This window comes from Oncorhynchus mykiss, chromosome 10 (assembly GCF_057628025.1).
Source record: "Oncorhynchus mykiss isolate SJ-2025 chromosome 10, ASM5762802v1, whole genome shotgun sequence".
NCBI classification, from domain to species: domain Eukaryota; kingdom Metazoa; phylum Chordata; class Actinopteri; order Salmoniformes; family Salmonidae; genus Oncorhynchus; species Oncorhynchus mykiss.
Genome location: NC_143031.1, coordinates 12,308,440 through 12,332,500, shown reverse-complemented (window position 1 = coordinate 12,332,500; position 24,061 = coordinate 12,308,440). Strand labels below are relative to the sequence as shown.

The following is a 24,061-nucleotide window of genomic DNA, read 5'->3' as shown; positions in this document are numbered from 1 at the left end:
CTAGTTAAATAAAGGTCAAATTAAAAATATGCTTCTGAATAAAACCTGTTTGAAACAAGCCATTACACTTTGTTCTTATCATTTTATTATGATTATTCAGGTTATTACTTATAAATATTTAATCAACAAATTAAGAAATGCCAGTTTGGAGAGGATGTGTCGCATTTTCATATTGACAACATTAACCGAGTCAAAATTATGTCCTTGTCTGTCGTCAAGGTGAAAATGTGTCGTTCTGCCCTTGAACAAGGCAGTTAACCCACTGTTCCCTGGTAGGCCGTCATTGTAAATAAGAATTTGTTCTTAACTGACTTGCCTAGTTAAATAAAGCTGAAATAAAAATGTAAAGCCTATTTATCAGCGATGCTGACTATCAAGGGGGATGATGGTGTTGGAAAGATTTTTCAAATAGTGTGAGGAACTATTATAATTTGAATAGATGAGAAAAATGACTTTGTTGACTTACTGTGTGAGGTGAAGAAAATAATGACTGAGAAGCCCAGCTGGTGAGTTAAGACAATCAGAAATCACACATCCCCAAATGGGCACTTATATATTTGACCTTTGCGATAAGCAGTCCAGGTACCTCTATGTGTGCTCAGGTACATGCAGTGTTTAAACTACTAGCACACAGCTCGGACACCCATGCATACGCCACAAGACATGCCAGCAGAGGTCTCAATTCCCAGGTCCAGTACCACATAGAGCCATGACTACATGGAACTATATTCCACATCAGGTAACTGATGCAAGCAGTGAAATTAGATTTAAAAAACAGATAAAAATACATGGAACAGCGATGACTGTGAAGAGACACACACACAGGTACAAACACACGCACACACGATAACATACACACACATTGTAATGTTGTTGTATGGTGGTATTATACATTTTGTATTAAAGACATGTAGCGGTGTAACAATGTTACATGATGTACTGTTTTATCCTTCTTTTATGTGTTTGGACCCCAAGAAGAGTAGCTGCTGCCTTGACAGGAACTAATGGGGATCCATAATAAACCCCAGGAAGAGTAGCTGCTGCCTTGGCAGGAACTAATGGGGATCCATAATAAACCCCAGGAAGAGTAGCTGCTGCCTTGGCAGGAACTAATGGGGATCCATAATAAACCCCAGGAAGAGTAGCTGCTGCCTTGGCAGGAACTAATGGGGATCCATAATAAACCCCAGGAAGAGTAGCTACTGCCTTGGCAGGAACTAATGGGGATCCATAATAAACCCCAGGAAGAGTAGCTGCTGCCTTGGCAGGAACTAATGGGGATCCATAATAAACTCCAGGAAGAGTAGCTGCTGCCTTGGCAGGAACTAATGGGGATCCATAATAAACCCCAGGAAGAGTAGCTGCTGCCTTGGCAGGAACTAATGGGGATCCATAATAAACCCCAGGAAGAGTAGCTACTGCCTTGGCAGGAACTAATGGGGATCCATAATAAACCCCAGGAAGAGTAGCTGCTGCCTTGGCAGGAACTAATGGGGATCCATAATAAACTCCAGGAAGAGTAGCTGCTGCCTTGGCAGGAACTAATGGGGATCCATAATAAACCCCAGGAAGAGTAGCTACTGCCTTGGCAGGAACTAATGGGGATCCATAATAAACCCCAGGAAGAGTAGCTGCTGCCTTGGCAGGAACTAATGGGGATCCATAATAAACCCCAGGAAGAGTAGCTGCTGCCTTGGCAGGAACTAATGGGGATCCATAATAAACCCCAGGAAGAGTAGCTGCTGCCTTGGCAGGAACTAATGGGGATCCCTAATAAACCCCAGGAAGAGTAGCTGCTGCCTTGGCAGGAACTAATGGGGATCCCTAATAAACCTCAGGAAGAGTAGCTGCTGCCTTGGCAGGAACTAATTGGGATCCCTATTAAATACAAATCTCAGTGCAATTAGCACTAGAGTCATGTCACTATGCTTTGCTACAGATATGTTCATGTCATCTTTACAATGTGACGAGATAGTCTAAACTCAGTCAGGAGACTCAGTTTATGAGAGCAAACTCTGAAACCATTGGCGTTTTATAGCCAGCTCTGAGGTCTCACTGCTGAGTCGAGAGCTTCTTTGATATGCTGAGGCATTCAGTATTTCTGAAAAAGTACCAGGTTACAGGGCCTCAGTTAAAAATGATTCAGACTGGCAAGCAACTGCAAATCCTACAGGTACGCCCCATGAAGGGCTCATGCTATTTACACAAGCATGGTCAATTTCTCTCTCTCCCTTCCTTCCTCTCTCTCTGTGAGAATGGTTGACACACAAACTGTGCAGAGGACATAGCTAAGGAAGGAGCCTTTAACACCTCATGCATTGTTTTTTAAAGATGCCCATACGCCTCCCTCTTTTTGTTAACGTGACTTGCCCTCTCTCTGTCCTCCTTCAGATCTGTCCACGGCCAAGAGGAAATTTGCAGAGTCTCTCAACGAGTTTAAGTTCCAGTGTATAGGAGATGCAGAAACGGATGACGAGATATGTATTGGTGAGCTCGCCCTGAGAAGCTTGTAGTTACACACTCAGCACCAGCATAAGCTCATCACCAGTGTCCAAATCGTGTAACAAAATGTGCTAGGGCAAAAACCAAAATGTGCACCCAGGGGTGGCCCCGGGACAGAGTTTGAGAAACCCTGGTCTAGAGCAGGGATGGAACAATCAGTAGCTTTCTAGTTGAAAACACAACCTGCTCTAAAGCAAGCATGTCAACTAGGATTTCAAACGAATAACCTTGTTATGCAAAGTCACACTTGTTGAATGTTAGATTGTGTACAGTATGATCACTGGCTTATTATTTATTGTTAACCTCCCTCCCTCCCTCCCTCCCTCCCTCCCTCCACCCTGTCTGTCTGTCTGTCTGCCTCTAACCATCTACAGCAAAGTCTCTACAGGAGTTTGCTGGAGTGTTGCAGAACCTGGAGGATGAGAGGACACGGATGGTGAGTGTCAGATATACAGTGCATTCTGAAACTTTTCAGACCCATTGAATTTTGTTACGTTACAGCTTTATTCTAAAATTGATTAAAACATTTCCCCCTCAGCAATCTACACACAATACCCCATAATGACAAAGCTAAAACAGGTTTTAAGTCATTTTTGCAAATGTATTATAAATAAAAAACAGAAATACCTTATTTACATAAGTATTCAGTCCCTTTGCTATAAGACTCGAAATTGAGCTCAGGTGCATCCATTAAGCATCCTTGAGATGTTTCTACGACGTGATTGGGGTCCACCTGTGGTAAATTCAATTGATTGGACATGATTTGAAAAGGCACACACCTGTCTATATACGTTCCTACAGTTGACAGTGCATGTCAGAGCAAAAACCAAGCCATGAGGTCGAAGGATTTGTCCGTAGAGCTCCGAGACAGGATTGTGTCGAGGCACAGATATGGAAAAGGGTACCAACAAATGTCTGCAGCATTGAAGGTCCCCAAGAACACAGTGGCCTCCATCATTCTTAAATGGGAGAAGTTTGAACCACCAAGACTCTTCCTGGAGCTGGTCGCCCAGCCAAACTGAGCAAATGGGGTAGAAGGGCCTTCGTCAGGGAGGTGACCAAGAACCCGATAGTCACTTTGACAGAGTTCTAGAGTTCCTCTGTGGAAATGGGAGAACCTTCCAGAAAGACAACCATCTCTGCAGCACTCCACCAATCAGGCCTTTATGGTAGAGTGGCCAGACGGAAGCCACTCCTCAGTAAAAGGCACATGACAGCCCACTTGGAGCTTTCCAAAATGCACCTAAAGACTCTCAGACCATGAGAAACTAGATGCTCTGGTCTGACGAAACCAAGATTGGCCTGAATGGAAACGTCACATCTGGAGGAATCCTGGCACCATCCCTACGGTAAAGCATGGTGGTGGCAGAATCATGCTGTGGGGATGTTTTTCAGTGGCAAGGACTGAGAGACTAGTCAAGATTGTTGGAAAGATGAGCGGAGCAAAGTACAGAGAGGTAATTGATGAAAACCTGCTCAAGAGTGCTCAGGACCTCAGACTGGGGCGAAGGTTCACCTTCCAACAGGACAATGACACTAAGCACACAGCTAAGAAATACAATGCAAGAGTGGCTGCAGGAGTCTCTGAATGTCCTTGAGTGACCCAGCCAGAGCCCGGACTTGAACCTGATTTGAATATCTCTGGAGAGATCTGAAATTAGCTGTGCAGCAACACTCCCCATCCAACCTGACAGAGCTTAAAAATATCAGCAGAGGAGAATTTGAGAAACTCCCCAAATGCAGGTGTGCCGAGCTTGTAGCATCACCTGACAGAGCTGGATAATCATACCCAAGAAGACTGGAGGCTGTAGTTACTGCTTCAACAAAGTACTGAGTAAAGGGTCTGAATACTTATGTAAATGTGATATTTCCGTTGTTAGTAAATTAGCACTCCTAAAAAACAGTTTTTGCTTTGTCATTATAGGGTATTATGTGTAAATTGATGAGGGAAAAAAACGATTTATTCAATTTTAGAATAAAGCTGTAATGTAACAAAATGTGGAAAAAGTCAAAGGGAGTGAGGTCCTGTGTGATCAGCTGTGTCGTGACTGATCGCTGCATCTCTGCTCAGATTGAAAATGCCAATGATGTGCTGATCATGCCGCTGGAGCGCTTCAGGAAGGAGCAGATCAGTGCTGCCAAGGTAAGTATATATTATGACTGGACCCCCTAGAAGGGTGAAATTGAGGCCCACAATAAGGGGCTTTACAGCATACTAATATTTATATTACAATTTATTTTAGTTAGGACAGGCGGGAGGTGGGGGCACTCCGGTACAGTAGATGGCGCTAATGCACAATACCGTTGAATGCCAGCAGCCTATAAACCCCACAGAAGATGGGCACTGTTTTCCCGCAGTTCTGATAATAACTGCAAGGGCAGCTGTTCCGCAGACAGGATCGAAGGAAACTGTGCTAGTTTAGCCAGCTAGTCCTAAGGATTACTCTGATACATAGCAGGCGGGAGCGACACTGTGTGCTGGCTTGCTAACTAGCAAGCACTCTGTGTCAGTAACCATCAAGTACATGGTATTGCCCCAGCCTCCCACCTGCTGTGCTAGCGGGAGGCAGAAACAACTGGTAGACAGTGTCCTTTGGCCCTGCCTGTCGGGTAAGGTTTTCTCTTGTACACAGATGGCGGGAGGCAGGGGCGACCTCATGTGCTATCTAGCTAAATAGCAATGCATGAACCAATAGGATGCAAAGAGAGGGGGGGTGTTCATGAAGGACTTAATGGGATGCTCGAGGGGTGGCGTTCCTGCTGTGCAGGAATGCCCACATGCAGAAACGCCCCGAATTGCTGGTTGCAGTTGCACACTATTGGGGGGATCCCCCCACTAAAGGTCCTGTTAATCCTTACTATGGGGTCATTGTGTGATTTTACAATTCCTCGTAGATTATGAGGGGAATTATAGTCCGTATTGGGTCATGTAGCCATTTTATAATCCCTGTTTAGCCTTGAAAGACAAAAAAACAACATATTTGTCTGTTACATTTGAACGTATCCACTGATTGTTAGGAAATGCACTGATCACTCAGATATGATCCGTTTCCCCTTCAGGTTGGCAGGTAACTGACTTTGTCCCGGTTGTGCCACTGCATACAGTTGAAGTTGGAAGTTTACATACACTTAGGTTGGAGTCATTAAAACTAGTTTTTTAACCACTCCACATATTTCTTGTTAACAAACTATAGTTTTGGCAAGTCGGTTAGGACATCTACTTTGTGCATGACACAAGTCATTTTTCCAACAATTGTTTACAGACAGATTATTTAACTTATAATTCTCTGTATCACAAGTTTAGAAGTTTACATACACTACGCTGACTGTGCCTTTAACTTCTTAGGGCTGCAGGGGCAGTATTGAGTAGCTTGGATGAAAGGTGCCCAGAGTAAACGGCCTGCTCCTCAGTCCCAGTTGCTAATACTGTATATGCATATTATTAGTATTGGATAGAAAACACTCAGAAGTTTCTAAAACTGTTTGAATGATGTATGTGAGTATAACAGAACTCATATGGCAGGCAAAACCCTGAGAAGAAATCCAAACAGGAAGTGGGAAATCTGAGGTTGGTCGATTTTCAACCCAGCCCCTATTGACGACACAGTGGGAAATTGGTTATGTTGCACTTCCTAAGGCTTCCACTAGATGTCAACCGTCTTTAGAAACTTGAATGAGGCTTCTACAGTGTTGTGGAGCCAGATGGGAGCTGTTTGAGTCAGTGGTCTGGCAGAGAGCCAGGTCCTGGTCACGCGCATTTCACATGATAGTAACCTGCGTTCCATGGTATTTCTACAGACAATGGAATTCTCCAGTTGGAATGTTATTGAAGATTTATGATAACAACATCCTAAAGATTGATTCTATACTTAGTTTGACAAGTTTCTTTGACCTGTAATATAACTTTTTAAAGTTTTCGTGCGAAGTTCGGCTGGACCTGCACGAGCGTTTGGATTTGTGTACTAAATGCGCCAACAAAAGTAGCTACTTGGACATAAATAATGGATATTATCAAAAAATCAAGCATTTATTGTGGAACTAGGACTCCTGGGAGTGCATTCTGATGAAGATCGTCAATGGTAAGGGAATATTTATAATGTTATTTCTGATTTCTGTTGACTCCAACTTAGCCGATATGTATATATTTTTCTGAGCACCGTCTCAGATTATTGCATGGTTAGCTTTTTCCGTAAAGTTATTTTGAAATCTGACACAGCGGTTGCATTAAGAAGAGGTATATCTATATTTCCATGTCTAACAATTGTATTTATCAACATTTATAATGAGTATTTCTGTAAAATGGATCTCTGCAATATCACCGGATGTTTTTGGAACTAGTGAACAATGCCAATGTATACTGAGATTATTTTATATAAATATGAACTTTATCAAACAAAACATACATGTATTGTGTAACATGAAGTCCTATGAGTGTCATCTGATGAAGATAATCAAAGGTTAGTGATTCATTTTATCTCTATTTGTGCTTTTTGTGACTCCTCTCTTTGGCTGGAAAAATGGCTGAATTTTTCTGTGAGTTGGTGGTGACCTAACATAATCGTTTGTGGTGCTTTCGCTGTAAAGCCGATTTAAAATCGGACACTGTGGTGGGATTAACAACAAGATTACCTTTAAAATGGTATAAAATACATGTATGTTTGAGGAATTTTAATTAGATTTCTGTTGTTTTGAATTTGGCGCCTGCACTTTCACTGGCTGTTGTCATATCGATCCCGTTAACGGAATTGCAGCCCTAAGAAGTTTAAACAGCTTTGAAAATTCCAGAAAATTATATCATGGCTTTAGAAGCTTTTGATAGGCTAATTGACATCATTTGAGTCAATTGGAGGTGTACCTGTGGATGTATTTCAAGGCCTGCCTTCAAACTCAGTTCCTCTTTGCTTGACATCATGGGAAAATCAAAAGAAATCGCCAAGACCTCAGAAAATAAATTGTAGACCTTCACAAGTCCAAACGCCTGAAGTTACCACGCTCATCTGTACAAACAATAGTACGCAAGTATAAACACCATGGGATCACACAGCCGTCATAATGCTCAGGAAGGAGACGCATTCTGTCTCCTAGAGATGAACGTACTTTGAAGCAAAATGTGCAAATCAATCCCAGAACAACAGCAAAGGACCTTGTGACGATGCTGGAGGAAACAGGTACAAAAGTATCTATATCCATAGTAAAAACGAGTCCTATATCGACATAACCTGAAAGGCCGCTCAGCAAGGAAGTTCAGGCCTTGCTGAAAGGCCGCTCAGCCACTACTCCAAAACCGCCATAAAAAAAGCGAGACTACGGTTTGCAACTGCACATGAGGACAAAGATTGTAATTTTTGGAGAAATGTCCTCTGGTCTGATGAAACAAAAATAGAACTGTTTGGCCATAATGACCATCGTTGTGTTTGGAGGAGAAAGGGGGAGGCTTTCAAGCCGAAGAACACCATCCCAACCGTGAAGCACGGGCTGACAGCATCATGTTGTGGGGGTGCTTTGCTGCAGGAGGGACTGGTGCACTTCACAAAATAAGGAAAATTATGTGGATATATTAAAGCAACATCTCAAGACATCAATCAGAAAATTAAAGCTTGGTCGCAAATGGGTCTTCCAAATGGACAATGACCCCAAGCACACTTCCAAAGTTGTGGCAAAATGGCTTAAGGACAACAAAGTCAAGGTATTGGAGTGGCCATCACAAGCCCTGTCCTCAAACCTATAGAAAATCTGTGGGCATAACTGAAAAAGCTGTGGGAGTAAGGAGGCCTACAAACCTGACTCAGTTACACCAGCTTTATCTGGAAGAATGTGTCAAAATTCACCCAACTTATTATGGGAAGCTTGTGAAGGGCTACCTGAAACGTTTGACGCTAGATAAACAATTTAAAGGCAATGCTACCAAATACTAATTGAGTGTATGCAAACTTCTGACCCACTGGGAACGTGATGAAAGAAATAAAAGCTGAGATAAATCATTCTGTCTACTATTATTCTGACATTTCACATTCTTAAAATAAAGTGGTGATCCTAACTGACCTAAGACAGAATGTTTACTAGGATTAAATGTCAGGATTTGTGAAAAACTGAGTTTAAATGTATTTGGCTAAGATGTATGTAAACTTCCGACTTCAACTGTATAAGTTATATGTTTGTAGGGTAGACTATGTAATGTATGCACTGCAGGGAGGAGCATCCCTCTATTAAATCATCACCGCATTCAGAGATCTCCCTACACTACCTCAGTGTGTCTAAATTGCTCTTTGCTCTGCCTGCCAGAGCTGAGTGATAAGTATGTGATAAGACACTGCCTCCACCTGGCCAATAATGGTAATACATGAAGGGCTTTATCAGGATTTAGCTGGTTGATTGTTAATGAAGAAAGGTAACAGACATCATATTGAGAGTGATATTAAATTGATTTAACTTTGTGAATGTACTTCACACCATGAAGCCTAAGTTAGAAGGATGTGTATGTTAATTGAATGTTTGAAGAATAATTTAGTGTTTTTGGAAGGATACTTTAACTCAAAAAGCCTACATTGAAACGTAGGTCAGTTCTATCCGGGATCCTTGGGAAGTCCCTATCCTAAACCCTAACCCTACCCTAACCTTAAACTTAACCATAACCTGTACCTAACCTTAACCATTCAACATTTCAACTTCAATGGGGGATAGGGACATCCCAAGGATCCCGGATAGCACGGCCTTGAAGCATGTCAAAAGTGTGTAACAGCCATGATGCAGGTACATTTATTATGAAGGGTTAGAGCTAAAATAATGACTTTAGTTTGCTATATTATGATGCTTCGAAGTGATGTGTTGAGCAGCTGTTGTGGTCATTCTTTTCTGTGGAGGGTTGATTGGTTCTACTTCCTGTGGAAACTGGCTGGTTTTGAAAAGCTGGGTCATGTGACTGGGTGGACAGGGATTATGACATCACTCAGTCGCAGGTGTGGACACAGTCAATGTGCCCCAGGGTGATGAGTACTGTACTGTGTGTTAGTACTGACACACCCTGTTATGTCTGTATGTCTGTCTGTGGATGACCTCAATACCAGAGGTTCAGTATAAAGTGGTCGATTGTTTTCCCACCAGCTGTGAGCTGTCTCTGTTAGTTTCAGCAGCCCTAGAGGACTTGTGATTTCAACCTGTGTCTCACAACATGTGCTTCCAGGTTTGTCGGTGAAGCTGAGCTCTGGACATACCAATAATACCCACGACTCTTGAAAAATGATGTTCTGTTGGAAGCTACACTCTCAGAAAAAGGGATCCAAAAGAGTTCTTCAGCTGTCCCCATAGGAGAACCATTTTGGTTCCAGTTAGAACCCTTTTGGGTTCCATGTAGAACCGTCTGTGGAAAGGATTCTACATGGAACCCGAAAGGGTTCCACCTGGAACCAAACGTGGTTCTTCAAAGGTTTCTCCTATTAGGACAGCTGAAGAATCCTTTCAGGTTCTAGATGGCACCCATTTATCTAAGAGTGTAGCAGTGATGATGCCAAAACAGAGATCTATTGCTGCTTTTCGACTGTAACACCAGTGTTACACTAGTGTATACACCCTTATGATATACTAGGGGCATTGTGTTTCCATAGCTGGGGCTGACAGTGAGAACTTGTAAAAAGCAGAATTAACAACCCTGCATAATCAAAACGGTTGCTTTGTGAGAAGGTGTTAAGGTCCACAGTTAGCCATTGTTATGTAAATTGAAGCTGCAGTACCAGTGGCTTGGCTTTGGCCCCAAGTGAGACAAGTCCATCGGAGCCACGGGCCAGTAAAGCATGGGTGCTGGCCCACATAGATTGAAACAGAACAAGTCTGAGTCTTTTGGGTATAACACCAGGTTAAATCCTTTTTGGAAATGGGCCATATGTCTGATATAGAGGTCTCCTTTAAGAAAGAGGTCTTCTGACCTCAATTGGGCTTCCTGGTTAATTAAAAATACACATTGCTGTGTGTGGTGTCCAGGACTTTAGAGGAAACAAAGTGACGGTTGGTGACCTTTTTACTGATGTCTCACAGGAAGCCAAGAAGAAATATGACAAAGAGACGGAAAAGTACTGTGCTGTACTGGAGAAGCACCTGAGTCTATCAGCAAAGAAGAAAGAAGCACATCTCCATGAAGTAAGCACAACCTTTCCCTTGCTGCAGTAAGTCCATGTTTCCATGAAGTAAGCACAACCTTTCGCTTGCTGCAGTAGGTCCATGTTTCCATGAAGTAAGCCCACACCTTTCCCTTGCTGCAGTAGGTCCATGTTTCCATGAAGTAAGCACACACCTTTCCCTTGCTGCAGTAGGTCCATGTTTCCATGAAGTAAGCCCACACCTTTCCCTTGCTGCAGTAGGTCCATGTTTCCATGAAGTAAGCACACACCTTTCACTTGCTGCAGTAGGTCCATGTTTCCATGAAGTAAGCACACACCTTTCGCTTGCTGCAGTATGTCCATGTTTCCATGAAGTAAGCACACACATTTCGCTTGCTGCAGTATGTCCATGTTTCCATGAAGTAAGCACACACCTTTCGCTTGCTGCAGTAGGTCCATGTTTACCTTTAAGTGTTCATGTGTTTGTGAGTTGTCTCACTTCAATCCTGAGGTGATGTGTGTGTCCTGAACGTTAGTTCCAACAGAGTCACGTGTGTGTTGTGCAGGCAGACAGTCAGGTGGACCACGTGCGGCAGCATTTCTATGAGGTGTCTCTGGAGTATGTGTTCAAGGTGCAGGAAGTCCAGGAGAGGAAGATGTTTGACTTCGTAGAGCCGGTGAGTGAGAATGCCAACCGCCCTCAGCATCTGCTGTATTTTACTGTATACTGATTAGGGTTGCATAACTCTAGTACCTTTCCCAAAACGTCCAGGTTTTCCAGAAATCCTTTCTGAAAGACGTATTTTCTGCTTATTCCCTCCTGAACCTTCCAACCAGGATTTCTGGAAAACCTGGGAATTTGGGGAAAGGTACTGGAGTTTTGCAACCCTACGATTGTGACTGTTCTACTGTTACTGTTCTACTGTTACTGTTCTACTGTTACTGTACTACTGTTACTATACTACTGTTACTGTTACTGTTCTACTGTTACTGTTCTACTGTTACTATACTACTGTTACTGTTCTACTGTTACTGTTCTTCTGTTACTGTTCTACTGTTACTATACTACTGTTACTGTTCTAATGTTACTATACTACTGTTACTGTTACTGTTCTACTGTTACTGTTCTACTGTTACTATACTACTGTTACTGTTCTACTGTTCTACTGTTACTGTTCTACTGTTACTATACTACTGTTACTGTTCTACTGTTCTACTGTTACTGTTCTACTGTTACTGTACTACTGTTACTGTTCTACTGTTACTGTTCTACTGTTACTATACTACTGTTACTGTTCTACTGTTACTATACTACTGTTACTGTACTACTGTTACTATACTACTGTTACTGTACTACTGTTACTGTTCTACTGTTACTATACTACTGTTACTGTTCTACTGTTACTGTTCTACTGTTACTATACTACTGTTACTATACTACTGTTGCTGTTATACTGTTACTATACTACTGTTACTGTTCTACTGTTACTATACTACTGTTACTGTTACTGTTATACTGTTACTATACTACTGTTACTCTTATACTGTTACTATACTATTGTTACTGTTACTGTTCTACTGTTACTGTTCTACTGTTACTGTTCTACTGTTACTGTACTACTGTTACAGTTCTACTGTTACTGTTCTACTGTTACTATACTACTGTTACTGTACTACTGTTACTATACTACTGTTACTGTACTACTGTTACTGTTGCTGTTCTACTGTTACTGTTCTAATGTTACTATACTACTGTTACTGTTCTACTGTTACTGTTCTACTGTTACATACTACTGTTACTGTTACTGTTATACTGTTACTATACTACTGTTACTGTTCTACTGTTACTATACTACTGTTGCTGTTCTACTGTTACTGTTACTGTTCTACTGTTACTATACCACTGTTACTGTTACTGTTCTACTGCTACTATACTACTGTTACTGTACTACTGTTACTATACTACTGTTACTGTACTACTGTTACTGTTACTGTTCTACTGTTACTGTTCTACTGTTACTATACTACTGTTACTGTTCTACTGTTACTGTTCTACTGTTACTGTACTACTGTTACTGTTCTACTGTTACTGTACTACTGTTACTGTTCTACTGTTACTATACTACTGTTACTGTTACTGTTCTACTGTTACTGTTCTACTGTTACTGTACTACTGTTACTGTTCTACTGTTACTGTACTACTGTTACTGTTCTACTGTTACTGTACTACTGTTACTGTTCTACTGTTACTGTACTACTGTTACTGTACTACTGTTGCTTTACTACTCTTACTGTTCTACTGTTACTGTTCTACTGTTACTGTACTACTGTTACTGTTCTACTGTTACTGTTCTACTGTTACTATACTACTGTTACTGTTCTACTGTTACTATACTACTGTTACTGTTACTGTTCTACTGTTACTATACTACCATTACTGTTCTACTGTTACTATACTACTGTTACTGTTACTGTTATACTGTTACTATACTACTGTTACTGTTATACTGTTACTATACTACTGTTACTGTTCTACTGTTACTATACTACTGTTACTGTTCTACTGTTACTGTTCTTCTGTTACTGTTCTACTGTTACTATACTACTGTTACTGTTCTAATGTTACTATACTACTGTTACTGTTCTTCTGTTACTGTTCTACTGTTACTATACTACTGTTACTGTTCTACTGTTCTACTGTTACTGTTCTACTGTTACTATACTACTGTTACTGTTCTACTGTTCTACTGTTACTGTTCTACTGTTACTATACTACTGTTACTGTTCTACTGTTCTACTGTTACTGTTCTACTGTTACTATACTACTGTTACTGTACTACTGTTACTGTTCTACTGTTACTGTTCTACTGTTACTATACTACTGTTACTGTTCTACTGTTACTATACTACTGTTACTATACTACTGTTGCTGTTATACTGTTACTATACTACTGTTACTGTTCTACTGTTACTATACTACTGTTACTGTTACTGTTCTACTGTTACTATACTACTGTTACTCTTATACTGTTACTATACTACTGCTACTGTTACTGTTCTACTGTTACTGTACTACGTTTACTGTTCTACTGTTACTGTTCTACTGTTACTATATTACTGTTACTGTTCTACTGCTACTATACTACTGTTACTGTACTACTGTTACTATACTACTGTTACTGTACTACTGTTACTGTTACTGTTCTACTGTTACTGTTCTACTGTTACTATACTACTGTTACTGTTCTACTGTTACTGTTCTACTGTTACCATACTACTGTTACTGTTACTGTTATACTGTTACTATACTACTGTTACTGTTCTACTGTTACTATACTACTGTTACTGTTCTACTGTTACTGTTACTGTTCTACTGTTACTATACTACTGTTACTGTTACTGTTCTACTGCTACTATACTACTGTTACTGTACTACTGTTACTATACTACTGTTACTGTACTACTGTTACTGTTACTGTTCTACTGTTACTGTTCTACTGTTACTATACTACTGTTACTGTTCTACTGTTACTGTTCTACTGTTACTGTACTACTGTTACTGTTCTACTGTTACTGTACTACTGTTACTGTACTACTGTTACTGTTCTACTGTTACTATACTACTGTTACTGTTACTGTTCTACTGTTACTGTTCTACTGTTACTGTACTACTGTTACTGTTCTACTGTTACTGTACTACTGTTACTGTTCTACTGTTACTGTACTACTGTTACTGTTCTACTGTTACTGTACTACTGTTACTGTACTACTGGTACTTTACTACTGTTACTGTTCTACTGTTACTGTTCTACTGTTACTGTACTACTGTTACTGTTCTACTGTTACTGTTCTACTGTTACTATACTACTGTTACTGTTCCACTGTTACTATACTACTGTTACTGTTACTGTTCTACTGTTACTATACTACCATTACTGTTCTACTGTTACTATACTACTGTTACTGTTACTGTTATACTGTTACTATACTACTGTTACTGTTATACTGTTACTATACTACCATTACTGTTCTACTGTTACTGTTACTGTTCTACTGTTACTATACTACTGTTACTGTTATACTGTTACTATACTACTGTTACTGTTCTACTGTTACTGTACTACTGTTACTGTTCTACTGTTACTGTTCTACTGTTACTGTACTACTGTTACTGTTACTGTTCTACTGTTACTGTTCTACTGTTACTATACTACTGTTACTGTACTACTGTTACTGTACTACTGTTACTGTTCTACTTTTACTTTACTACTGTTACTGTTACTTTTCTACTGTTACTATACTACTGTTACTGTTCTACTGTTACTATACTACTGTTACTGTACTACTGTTACTGTTCTACTTTTACTTTACTACTGTTACTGTTACTTTTCTACTGTTACTATACTACTGTTACTGTTCTACTGTTACTATACTACTGTTACTGTACTACTGTTACTGTTCTACTGTTACTATACTACTGCTACTGTTCTACTGTTACTATACTACTGTTACTGTTCTACTGTTACTGTTCCACTGTTACTATACTACTGTTACTCTTCTACTGTTACTGTACTAATGTTACTGTACTACTGTTACTGTTCTACTGTTACTGTTCTACTGTTACTGTACTACTATTACTGTTACTACTGTTACTGTTCTACTGTTACTATACTAATGTTACTGTACTACTGTTACTGTACTACTGTTACTGTACTACTGTTACTATACTAATGTTACTGTTCTACTGTTACTATACTACTGTTACTGATATACTGTTACTGTTACTGTTCTACTGCTACTATACTACTGTTACTGTTACTGTTATACTGTTACTATACTACTGTTACTCTTATACTGTTACTATACTACTGTTCTACTGTTACTGTTCTACTGTTACTGTTCTACTGTTACTGTTCTACTGTTACTGTTCTACTGTTACTGTACTACTGTTACTATGCTACTGTTACTGTACTCCTGTTACTATACTACTGTTACTATTCTACTGCTACTATACTACTGTTACTGTACTACTGTTACTATACTACTGTTACTGTTACTGTTCTACTGTTACTGTTCTACTGTTACTGTTCTACTGTTACTATACTACTGTTACTGTTCTACTGTTACTATACTACTGTTACTGTTCTACTGTTACTGTTCTACTGTTACTATACTACTGTTGCTGTTACGGTTATACTATTACTATACTACTGTTACTGCTCTACTGTTACAATACTACTGTTACTGTTACTGTTCTACTGTTACTATACTACCATTACTGTTCTACTGTTACTATACTACTGTTACTGTTACTGTTATACTGTTACTATACTACTGTTACTGTACTACTGTTACTATACTACTGTTACTCTTCTACTGTTACTGTACTAATGTTACTGTTGTACTGTTACTATACTACTGTTACTGTTCTACTGTTACTATACTACTGTTACTCTTCTACAGTTACTGTACTAATGTTACTGTACTACTGTTACTGCTCTACTGTTACTGTTCTACTGTTCTACTGTTACTTTACTACTGTTACTGTTACTGTTCTACTGTTACTGTTCTACTGTTACTATACTACTGTTACTGTACTACTGTTACTGTTCTATTGTTACTATACTACTGTTACTGTTCTACTGTTACTGGTGTACTGTTACTATACTACTGTTACTGTTCTACTGTTACTATACTACTGTTACTCTTCTACTGTTACTGTACTAATGCTACTATACTACTGTTACTGTTCTACTGTTACTGTTCTACTGTTACTATACTACTGTTACTCTTCTACTGTTACTGTACTAATGTTACTGTACTACTGTTACTGCTCTACTGTTACTGTTCTACTGTTCTACTGTTACTTTACTACTGTTACTGTTACTGTTCTACTGTTACTGTTCTACTGTTACTATACTACTGTTACTGTACTACTGTTACTGTTCTATTGTTACTATACTACTGTTACTGTTCTACTGTTACTGTTGTACTGTTACTATACTACTGTTACTGTTCTACTGTTACTATACTACTGTTACTCTTCTACTGTTACTGTACTAATGTTACTATACTACTGTTACTGTTCTACTGTTACTGTTCTACTGTTACTATACTACTGTTACTCTTCTACTGTTACTGTACTAATGCTACTGTACTACTGTTACTGCTCTACTGTTACTGTTCTACTGTTACTGTACTACTATTAATGTTACTACTGTTACTGTACTACTGTTACTATACTAATGTTACTGTTCTACTGTTAGTGTTCTACTGTTACGGTTCTACTGTTACTGTACTAATGTTACTGTTCTACTGTTACTGTTCTACTGTTACTGCTCTACTGTTACTATGCTACTGTTACTGTACTACTGTCACTATACTACTGTTACTGTTACTGTTCTACTGTTACTGTTCTACTGTTACTATACTACTGTTACTGTTCTACTGTTACTGTTCTACTGTTACTATACTACTGTTACTGTTCTACCGTTTCTGTTCTACTGTTACTATACTACTGTTACTGTTCTACTGTTACTATACTACTGTTACTGTACTACTGTTACTATACTACTGTTACTGTACTACTGTTACTGTTCTACTGTTACTGTTCTACTGTTACTGTTCTACTGTTACTATACTACTGTTACTGTTCTACTGTTACTGCTCTACTGTTACTATACTACTGTTACTGTTCTACTGTTACTGTACTACTGTTACTATACTACTGTTACTGTTACTTTTCTACTGTTACTGTTCTACTGTTACTATGCTACTGTTACTGTACTACTGTTACTATACTACTGTTTCTGTTCTACGGTTACTGTTCTACTGTTACTATACAACTGTTACTATACTACCATTACTGTTCTACTGTTACTATACTACTGTTACTGTTACTGTTATACTGTTACTATACTACTGTTACTGTACTACTGTTACTGTACTACTGTTACTGTTCTACTGTTACTTTACTACTGTTACTGTTACTGTTCTACTGTTACTGTTCTACTGTTACTATACTACTGTTACTGTACTACTGTTACTGTTCTATTGTTACTATACTACTGTTACTGTTCTACTGTTACTGTTCTACTGTTACTATACTAATGTTACTGTTCTACTGTTACTATACTACTGTTACTGTTCTACGGTTACTGTTCTACTGTTACTAACTACTGTTACTCTTCTACTGTTACTGTACTAATGTTACTATACTACTGTTACTGTTCTACTGTTACTATACTACTGTTACTGTTCTACTGTTACTATACTACTGTTACTCTTCTACTGTTACTGTACTAATGTTACTGTACTACTGTTACTGTTCTACTGTTACTGTTCTACTGTTACTGTACTACTATTAATGTTACTACTGTTACTGTTCTACTGTTACTATACTAATGTTACTGTTCTACTGTTAGTGTTCTACCGTTACGGTTCTACTGTTACTGTACTAATGTTACTGTTCTACTGTTACTGTTCTACTGTTACTGCTCTACTGTTACTGTACTAATGTTACTGTTCTACTGTTAGTGTTCTACCGTTACGGTTCTACTGTTACTGTTCTACTGTTACTGTTCTACTGTTACTGTTCTGCTTTTACTGTGCTACTGTTACTATGCTACTGTTACTGTACTACTGTTACTATACTACTGTTACTGTTACTGTACTACTGTTACTGTTCTACTGTTACTATACTACTGTTACTGTTCTACTGTTACTATACTACTGTTGCTGTTCTACCGTTTCTGTTCTACTGTTACTATACTACTGTTACTGTTATACTGCTACTATACTACGGTTACTGTACTACTGTTACTATACTACTGTTACTGTACTACTGTTACTATACTACTGTTACTGTTACTGTTCTACTGTTACTGTTCTACTGTTACTATACTACGGTTACTGTTCTACTGTTACTGCTCTACTGTTACTATACTACTGTTACTGTTCTACTGTTACTGTTCTACTGTTACTATACTACTGTCACTGTTCTACTGTTACCATACTACTGTTACTGTTACTGTTATACTATTACTATACCACTGTTACTGTTCTACTGTTACTATACTACTGTTACGGTTCTACTGTTACTGTACTACTATTACTGTTACTACTGTTACTGTTCTACTGTTACTATACTAATGTTACTGTTCTACTGTTAGTGTTCTACCGTTACGGTTCTACTGTTACTGTACTAATGTTACTGTTCTACTGTTACTGTTCTACTGTTACTGCTCTACTGTTACTGTACTAATGTTACTGTTCTACTGTTACTGTACCACTGTTACTGTTCTACTGTTACTGTACTACTGCTACTATACTACTGTTACTGTACTACTGTTACTGTACTACTGTTACTATACTACTGTTACTGTACTACTGTTACTATACTAATGTTACTGTTCTACTGTTACTGTACTACTGTTACTATACTACTGTTACTGTTATACTGTTACTGTACTACTGTTACTGTTACTGTTATACTGTTACTATACTGCTGTTACTGTTATACTGTTACTATACTACTGCTACTGTTCTGCTGTTATTATACTACTGTTACTGTTACTGTTATACTGTTACTATACTACTGTTGCTGTTATACTGTTACTATACTACTGTTACTGTTATACTGTTACTGTACTACTGTTACTGTTCTACTGTTACTGTTCTACTGTTACTGTTCTATTGTTACTATACTACTGTTACTGTTCTACTGTTACTGGTCTACTGTTACTGTTCTACTGTTACTATACTACTGTTACTGTTCTACTGTTAGTGTTCTACTGTTACTATACTACTGTTACAGTTCTACTGTTACTGTACTACTGTTACTGTTCTACTGTTAGTGTTCTACTGTTACTGTTATACTGTTACTGTACTATTGTTACTGTACTACTGTTACTGTACTATTGTTCCTGCTGTTACTGCACTATTGTTACTGTACTACTGCTACCATACTATTGTTACTACACTATTGCTACTGTACTATTGTTACTGTACTATTGTAACTGTACTATTGTTACTGTACAACTGCTACTGTACTATTGTTACTGTACTACTGCTACTGTACTATTGCTACTACTGTTACTTTACTACGGTGATTACTGTTTTTCTACTACTGTTACTGCTGTTACTGTACTACAGTTACTTCACTACTGTTACTGTACAACTCAAATCAAATAAACTTTTATTGGTCACATACACGTGTTTAGCAGATGTTATTGGTCACATACACGTGTTTAGCAGATGTTATTGGTCACATACACGTGTTTAGCAGATGTTATTGGTCACATACACGTGTTTAGCAGATGTTATTGCGAGTGTAGCAATATGCTTGTTACTGTTCTACAGTTACTTTAGTCTATACAACTTTCATGCTCAATCACCTCATCTCTCTATGAAACAATGTAGATATGTGTACAGATGTAAGGTCTTAATTTCAGCCAGTTTACTACCGCAGGAAAATAATTCTGCTGCAACAGGAAATGTGAATTATTACAGTATGTGGATTATAATTAACAGACATATTTGTAGGGGTTGATACATTTTTCCTAAGGAAAAATCAAGTCTGAATTTTCAAAGTGGAAATGACAAACTTCAAAAAGCTTTTTTTTAACCTCAAATACACTTCAATTTCCTGCATTTCAGGAAAGTTCTCCTGCAACAGGGTCATCAAATTAAGATCCTACATATGTAGCTTTAGAATGTAGCTGACTACAAGTACCTTTGAAAGCAAATTAGAGTAGATTTGGTTGATTTCATTTAATTGAGTTGCGAGGAATTCTCAACCGTGTTTCCTTTCCCTGTCATCCTCTACATCAATTCTAGTTGCTGGCATTCCTTCAAGGGCTGTTTACTTACTACCATCATGGGTACGAGCTGGCCAAAGACTTCAACCACTTCAAGACAGACCTCACCATCAGCATTCAGAATGTAAGATGCATGTTAATGCCATACATTACAGGCATGAGATGCTGATCATATTTCATCTTTTGCCAACCCAGTGGCCTTTCAAGGCAATAGCTCTAACCCAACAACTGTAGACAGCGGTCAATAGCTCTAACCCAACAACTGTAGACAGCAGTCAATAGCTCTAACCCAACAACTGTAGACAGCGGTCAATAGCCCTAACCCAACAACTGTAGACAGCGGTCAATAGCCCTAACCCAACAACTGTAGACAGCGGTCAATAGCTCTAACCCAACAACTGTAAGCAGTGGTCAATAGCCCTAACCCAACAACTGTAGACAGTGGTCAATAGCTCTAACCCAACAACTGTAGACAGCGGTCAATAGCTCTAACCCAACAACTGTAGACAGCGGTCTATAGCTCTAACCCAACAACTGTAGACAGTGGTCAATAGCTCTAACCCAACAACTGTAGACAGTGGTCAATAGCTCTAACCCAACAACTGTAAGCAGTGGTCAATAGCTCTAACCCAACAACTGTAGACAGTGGTCAATAGCTCTAACCCAACAACTGTAGACAGTGGTCAATAGCCCTAACCCAACAACTGTAAGCAGTGGTCAATAGCTCTAACCCAACAACTGTAAGCAGTGGTCAATAGCTCTAACCCAACAACTGTAGACAGTGGTCAATAGCCCTAACCCAACAACTGTAGACAGTGGTCAATACCCCTAACCCAACAACTGTAGACAGCAGTCAATAGCTCTAACCCAACACCTATAGACAGTGGTCAATAGCTCTAACCCAACAACTGTAGACAGTGGTCAATAGCTCTAACCCAACAACTGTAGACAGTGGTCAATACCCCTAACCCAACAACTGTAGACAGCAGTCAATAGCCCTAACCCAACAACTGTAGACAGCAGTCAATAGCTCTAACCCAACACCTGTAGACAGTGGTCAATAGCCCTAACCCAACAACTGTAGACAGTGGTCAATAGCTCTAACCCAACAACTGTAGACAGTGGTCAATAGCCCGAACCCAACAACTGTAGACAGCAGTCAATAGCTCTAACCCAACACCTGTAGACAGTCGTCAATAGCCCTAACCCAACAATTGTAGACAGTGGTCAATAGCCCTAACCCAACAACTGTAGACAGCAGTCAATAGCCCTAACCCAACACCTGTAGACAGTGGTCAATAGCCCTAACCCAACAACTGTAGACAGTTGTCAATAGCTCTAACCCAACACCTGTAGACAGTGGTCAATAGCCCTAACCCAACAACTGTAAGCAGTGGTCAATAGCTCTAACCCAACAACTGTAAGCAGTGGTCAATAGCTCTAACCCAACAACTGTAGACAGTGGTCAATAGCCCTAACCCAACAACTGTAGACAGTGGTCAATAGCCCTAACCCAACAACTGTAGACAGTGGTCAATAGCTCTAACCCAACAACTGTAGACAGTGGTCAATAGCCCTAACCCAACAACTGTAGACAGCAGTCAATAGCTTTAACCCAACACCTGTAGACAGTCGTCAATAGCCCTAACCCAACAATTGTAGACAGTGGTCAATAGCCCTAACCCAACAACTGTAGACAGCAGTCAATAGCCCTAACCCAACACCTGTAGACAGTGGTCAATCGCCCTAACCCAACAACTGTAGACAGTTGTCAATAGCTCTAACCCAACACCTGTAGACAGTGGTCAATAGCCCTAACCCAACAACTGTAAGCAGTGGTCAATAGCTCTAACCCAACAACTGTAAGCAGTGGTCAATAGCTCTAACCCAACAACTGTAGACAGTGGTCAATAGCCCTAACCCAACAACTGTAGACAGTGGTCAATACCCCTAACCCAACAACTGTAGACAGCAGTCAATAGCTCTAACCCAACACCTATAGACAGTGGTCAATAGCTCTAACCCAACAACTGTAAGCAGTCAATAGCTCTAACCCAACACCTGTAGACAGTGGTCAATAGCCCTAACCCAACAACTGTAGACAGTGGTCAATAGCTCTAACCCAACAACTGTAGACAGTGGTCAATAGCCCTAACCCAACAACTGTAGACAGCAGTCAATAGCCCTAACCCAACACCTGTAGACAGTGGTCAATAGCCGTAACCCAACAACTGTAGACAGTGGTCAATAGCCCTAACCCAACAACTGTAGACAGTTGTCAATAGCTCTAACCCAACACCTGTAGACAGTGGTCAATAGCCCTAACCCAACAACTGTAGACAGCAGTCAATAGCTCTAACCCAACACCTGTAGACAGTGGTCAATAGCCCTAACCCAACAACTGTAGACAGTGGTCAATAGGCCTAACCCAACAACTGTAGACAGCAGTCAATAGCTCTAACCCAACACCTGTAGACAGTGGTCAATAGCCCTAACCCAACACCTGTAGACAGTGGTCAATAGACCTAACCCAACAACTGTAGACAGTGGTCAATAGCCCTAACCCAACAACTGTAGACAGTGGTCAATAGCTCAGAATGCAGGATGGTAGGTGGGATGTTTCCATCATTCTGTCTCCTCTCCTCCTGTTAAGACGCGGAACCGTTTTGAAAGCACCCGGTCTGAGGTGGAGTGTCTGATGAGGAAGATGAAGGAGAATCCCCATGAACACAAGAGCATCAGCCATGACACCATGGAGGGATATCTGTTTGTACAGGAGAAACGTGAGTGTCCCGTCCTGCTCTCTGTCTCTCTCACTCCTTTCTCGTTCTCCATCTCACTGTCTCTCACTCTCTCACACACACACACAGACAGTTCTTCCTCTCTCTCGTGATGCAATAAGGTCACATATCATATCACTATTTAGTCATTTATTTTTACCATTTAGAAAAGTAGTACCAGTGTTGTTGTACAAATAGATTTGCATTTCCCCATAGAAACAACAAGAATAATTGTATTCAGAATGAGACTCCAAGAGGTGACAAGGGCACTGAGCATGTGCAGTAATAAATTGGTAACCAAAACCATTTTTTCATTGCTCCCCCACTCTCTGCTTCTCTCTCTCTGCTTCTCTCTCTGCTACTGTCTCTGCTTCTCTCTGCTTTTCTCTCTGCTTCTATCTACTTTTCTCTCTCTGCTTCTCTCTGCTTCTCTCTCTGCTTCTCTCTATCTGATTCTCTCTGCTTTTCTCTCTGCTTCTCTCTCTCTGCTTCTCTCTGCTTCTCTCGGCTTCTCTCGGCTTCTCTCTCTGCTTCTCTCTGCTTCGCTCTCTGCTTCTATCTGCTTCTCTCTGCTTCTCTCTCTGCTTCTCTCTGCTTCTATCTGCTTCTCTCTGCTTCTCTCTCTGCGTCTCTGCTTCTCTCTCTGCTTCTCTCTGCTTTTCTCTCTGCTTCTCACGGCTTCTCTCTGCTTTTCTCTCTGCTTCTCTGCTTTTCTCTCTGCTTCTCTCTCTGCTTCTCTCTCTGCTTCTCTTTCCCTTTCTCTCTGCTTTTCTCTCTGCTTCTCTCTCTGCTTCTCTCTCTGCTTCTCTCTCTGCTTCTCTCTGCTTTTCTCTCTCCTTCTCTCTCTGCTTTTCTCTCTGCTTTTCTCTCT

The 24,061-nt window shown here is 39.9% G+C and overlaps 1 protein-coding gene across 2 annotated transcripts in view; it reads left to right on the top strand.

The window, feature by feature from the left end:
- The window catches only part of LOC110534849 (rho GTPase-activating protein 26), a 134,194-nt gene that overhangs the window by 46,959 nt on the left and 63,174 nt on the right, over window positions 1–24,061 (top strand). For both annotated transcript variants that reach the window (XM_036989705.2, XM_036989703.2), the window contains exons 2-8: window positions 2,392–2,487; window positions 2,877–2,938; window positions 4,574–4,645; window positions 10,531–10,632; window positions 11,159–11,269; window positions 20,430–20,534; window positions 23,064–23,193. In XM_036989705.2, the coding sequence (XP_036845600.1) occupies window positions 2,392–2,487; window positions 2,877–2,938; window positions 4,574–4,645; window positions 10,531–10,632; window positions 11,159–11,269; window positions 20,430–20,534; window positions 23,064–23,193 (678 nt within the window). The remainder of the gene's footprint in view (window positions 1–2,391; window positions 2,488–2,876; window positions 2,939–4,573; window positions 4,646–10,530; window positions 10,633–11,158; window positions 11,270–20,429; window positions 20,535–23,063; window positions 23,194–24,061) is intronic.